Below are 3,406 nucleotides of genomic sequence, written 5' to 3' on the forward strand. Positions count from 1 at the left end.
ATAATAATAATAATAATAATAGTCATAATAATGATAATAAAATTAATAACATTAGTGATGGTGTCGATGATAATGAGTGTAATAATAATAATATTAATAATAATGACAATAATAATAATAATAATAATAATAATAATAATAACGATAATAATAACAATAACAATGATGATGATGATGATGATGATAGTGATGATGATGATAACAATAGTACTAATGATGATAACAATAATAGTAAAAAGGTGATGATAATGATAAGGGTAAAAGCATCAACAGCAACAACAATAGCAACGCCAACAATGTAAAAAAAAGTATATAAATAACAACAATAATGTTGATGAAAAAATAAAAAATGCCAGTCAAGCTTCCTATGAAAATCACGTTCCAATATAACTGACAATTTACGGCACCATTTATTATTGAAATTAAAAGAATTATTGAAAGAACTAAAATGGAGCAATTCCTTTGTTTGAATATTTGATACTATTTAAAAAAATTAAAAAATATACATAGGTTCATACCAAGCTAAACAAAAACACTGATAAACGAATCACCAAGCATGAATAAAAAAAACCAATGATTTTTGAAAATGTACTAGAGTCAATATTCACGTAATTTCTCTGAATCTATTACTTATATTCCTTGATTGACGAATAGACTGACGTAATAATCTGCATCTTTGGCTATACATTTGAAATCGACACAGACGGTGATGCTCATACAAGCCTATGATAACGAGGGATTAGAGGCAATGCAGGCTGGCAGTTTTTCGAGACTTCCTTCTTATCTCTTACAGAAATGTCCGTTCTTGCTTCATTACAGTTAACACATGATGCTTAAAGTCTTAAGGATATATTGCACTATACGTTGATTATGTGAGATATAAATTAATCTGTGATATCAATTACGGGCTGTTTAACTGGAATTGCTTGTCATGATGCAGAAATCGAACTCTGAAGATTTTATATCAAATGGAAAAATATTAATCTGTCATATAGTGAAATAATACAGATATGGAATCAAAATTATGGTTCTGTGGATGACGTTTATATAAACAACTTCACATTCTGATTTTACGAAATTATAACAAGTTCATCTGAGTGCCCAATTACTATTTCGTTATTCCCATTTATTCACGTGTTCTCGGTTCAGTTACTGAGGTCCGCTTGCATTATTAATTTTCATAAGCATTTTCAGCATAATTTCAGTATCATTTTGGGTAAAGATAATTCTTGATCAAGAACACGCTGAGATAGATATCAGATTGTAAAAACTATTTCCGTTTTTAAGTGGAAAAGGGGATGTGATTTTTTGTTATTCTGACTTAATGCTTTACAGTTAAACTCGAAAAAAATGATAAGAAATATATATCAAATATAAATATATACAAATTACGCAATGGATGGAATATGTATTACAATTATCACAAAGAACGGATGAAAAAAGTGTTTTGGTATATAACCATCTTCACTAATTATCCGTATTAACTTCTAAATCCATAATTAAATAACATCTATCAACATTTTCTTTTTAGAAGACAATGTTATACGAAACTACAGGTAAACAAGAACATGTTTACCCGAAATCTCTCAAATAAATAAATAAATAGTCAAATACACAAAACTGACATCACATAACACTGAAGACGACCAAACGTGCTGTCATGAAGTCACTGTCAGAACGTTACATAAGAGTGGGTCGTCTGTCATGAGCTCTTGGCGTAATGGCCGAAAGATATCATGCAAATTATTCATTGTCGACTTCGTATTGTACAGACTACAGACATTTGTGAAGTTGGTTTACCAACAGTTGGTTTCGATTGTATATATTTTTTTTTGTTTCCGCTCATTTTTCTTCGGGTTATAAGGCCTCGTCACTCTTTTTTTCATATCTCTGCTTTCTGGATTATCTGGAAAGGTTCTTAACAAGTGACACTTTTTTGGGGGGAATCTTAAAACGTCTTGAATAGTAGGCAGTTCACATCACATGGCTGAGGCAACAAGGATAAATTATATCACATGTAAAAGCAGCTACACCTTGTTCCAAATATTCCATAGTTCTAATGCAAGAAACAGATACCTTCATTATGGGAATCATTCTAGTCTGGATCCAGCCCCGTTATAACACACAGACAGACAAAGGGCATCACGTGCATTAGAAAGGCAGACAAACTACTTTTCATCAAGGGAAAAGGAAGTAACATATCTACAAAATAATAAAACAAAAGCGTGTCTTGAAGAAGTTCTAGTCCTCGCTCACTGTCTTCGGATGCTGTACACGATATCACACACACATATTTCGGAATCACTGGAACGCGATCGCTCTCTCTCATCTGCACACTAATTGATGATGCTATCGATCCATGGCTTGTAGTAGGTCATCTTCATGTAGACGCCTGGCAGGTTCGGGTACGCACACTTGATCCCGTGAGACACCGTGCCGGCCAGGATCCAGCGTCCGTCCTCACCCTGCACCGAGAGAGGGCCGCCGCTGTCACCCTGGGGAGAGGACGCTTAGTTCAACAGGGTTTTTGCTTCGCTTTGCACTTCTCACAAGTAAGGGCTTATTCATGCAGAAGAAAAAAATGCTATTTGTCGAAATATTTACTGTGAGGGAAATGAGTTGAAAATCTGACCATAAATAATATAAAAGCACATTATTCTCGAAAGAAATCCCTATGTTGCTAAAAAAGAGGAAGAAATTCAGGAGCAATGCAACCCTTTTTTTTTTTTTACATAAATGCCTATCAGTGTGTTTGCTATGAATAAAAACCCATTCTCAGTAATGTCTCGAAGATAACCATCGAACTACGACATTCATTTTAATATAAACTATGATTCACAGAAACGTTTGGACTTCATTTCCCATACTAACCTCACACGAATCCTTCTTTCCTTCTTTGTATCCTGCGCAGAAGAACTCGGGCTTGATGTTCTTGACGTGCCCCGCCTCTAGGAACCATTTCTGGCACTCGTTGTTCCTGATAATCGGCACTGCCACTTCGTTAAGCTGCGTTGGGATTGGTCCTCCTGAAATGGGTAGACGCACAGTTACGCAGAGTTCATAATTTGCTATTCCTATCTTAACTCCCCTCATATTACTTACATACATACAATCTAGTTTATCTGGACACGATAATGGAACACGTTGATAACTAACTACGGTGTAATAATTTTCTATTGTTATTGCACAGTAAACAACTTTTCAAATTTGCACAATTTCCATTTTTTATTCCATGTTAAAACATCCTTCTGTCAGTCCAGTCTAAACAATATCTCATGTATCTTCCCAAGCTAATAATATCTACGCGTTCGTCTATCCTAAAAACTCGTACTTGTTATTCCAAACTAGCCACTTCTATGTGTTATTTCAAGCTAAACAATTCCCAATCAAATCAATGTTATTCCAA

At 34.3% G+C, this 3,406-nt stretch overlaps 1 protein-coding gene across 1 annotated transcript in view; it reads right to left on the reverse strand.

Moving 5' to 3' along the window:
- Nucleotides 1-232: 232 nt before the first annotated feature.
- LOC125032457 (serine protease filzig-like) overlaps nt 233-3,406 on the reverse strand; it is a 9,486-nt gene continuing 6,312 nt past the window's right edge. The window contains exons 5-6 of the mRNA XM_047623598.1: nt 2,872-3,026; nt 233-2,495 (exon numbers count right to left, since the gene is read on the reverse strand). Of these exons, the coding sequence (XP_047479554.1) occupies nt 2,337-2,495; nt 2,872-3,026 (314 nt within the window). The 3' untranslated portion in view covers nt 233-2,336. The remainder of the gene's footprint in view (nt 2,496-2,871; nt 3,027-3,406) is intronic.

Source organism: Penaeus chinensis, chromosome 14 (assembly GCF_019202785.1).
Source record: "Penaeus chinensis breed Huanghai No. 1 chromosome 14, ASM1920278v2, whole genome shotgun sequence".
NCBI classification, from domain to species: Eukaryota; Metazoa; Arthropoda; class Malacostraca; order Decapoda; family Penaeidae; genus Penaeus; species Penaeus chinensis.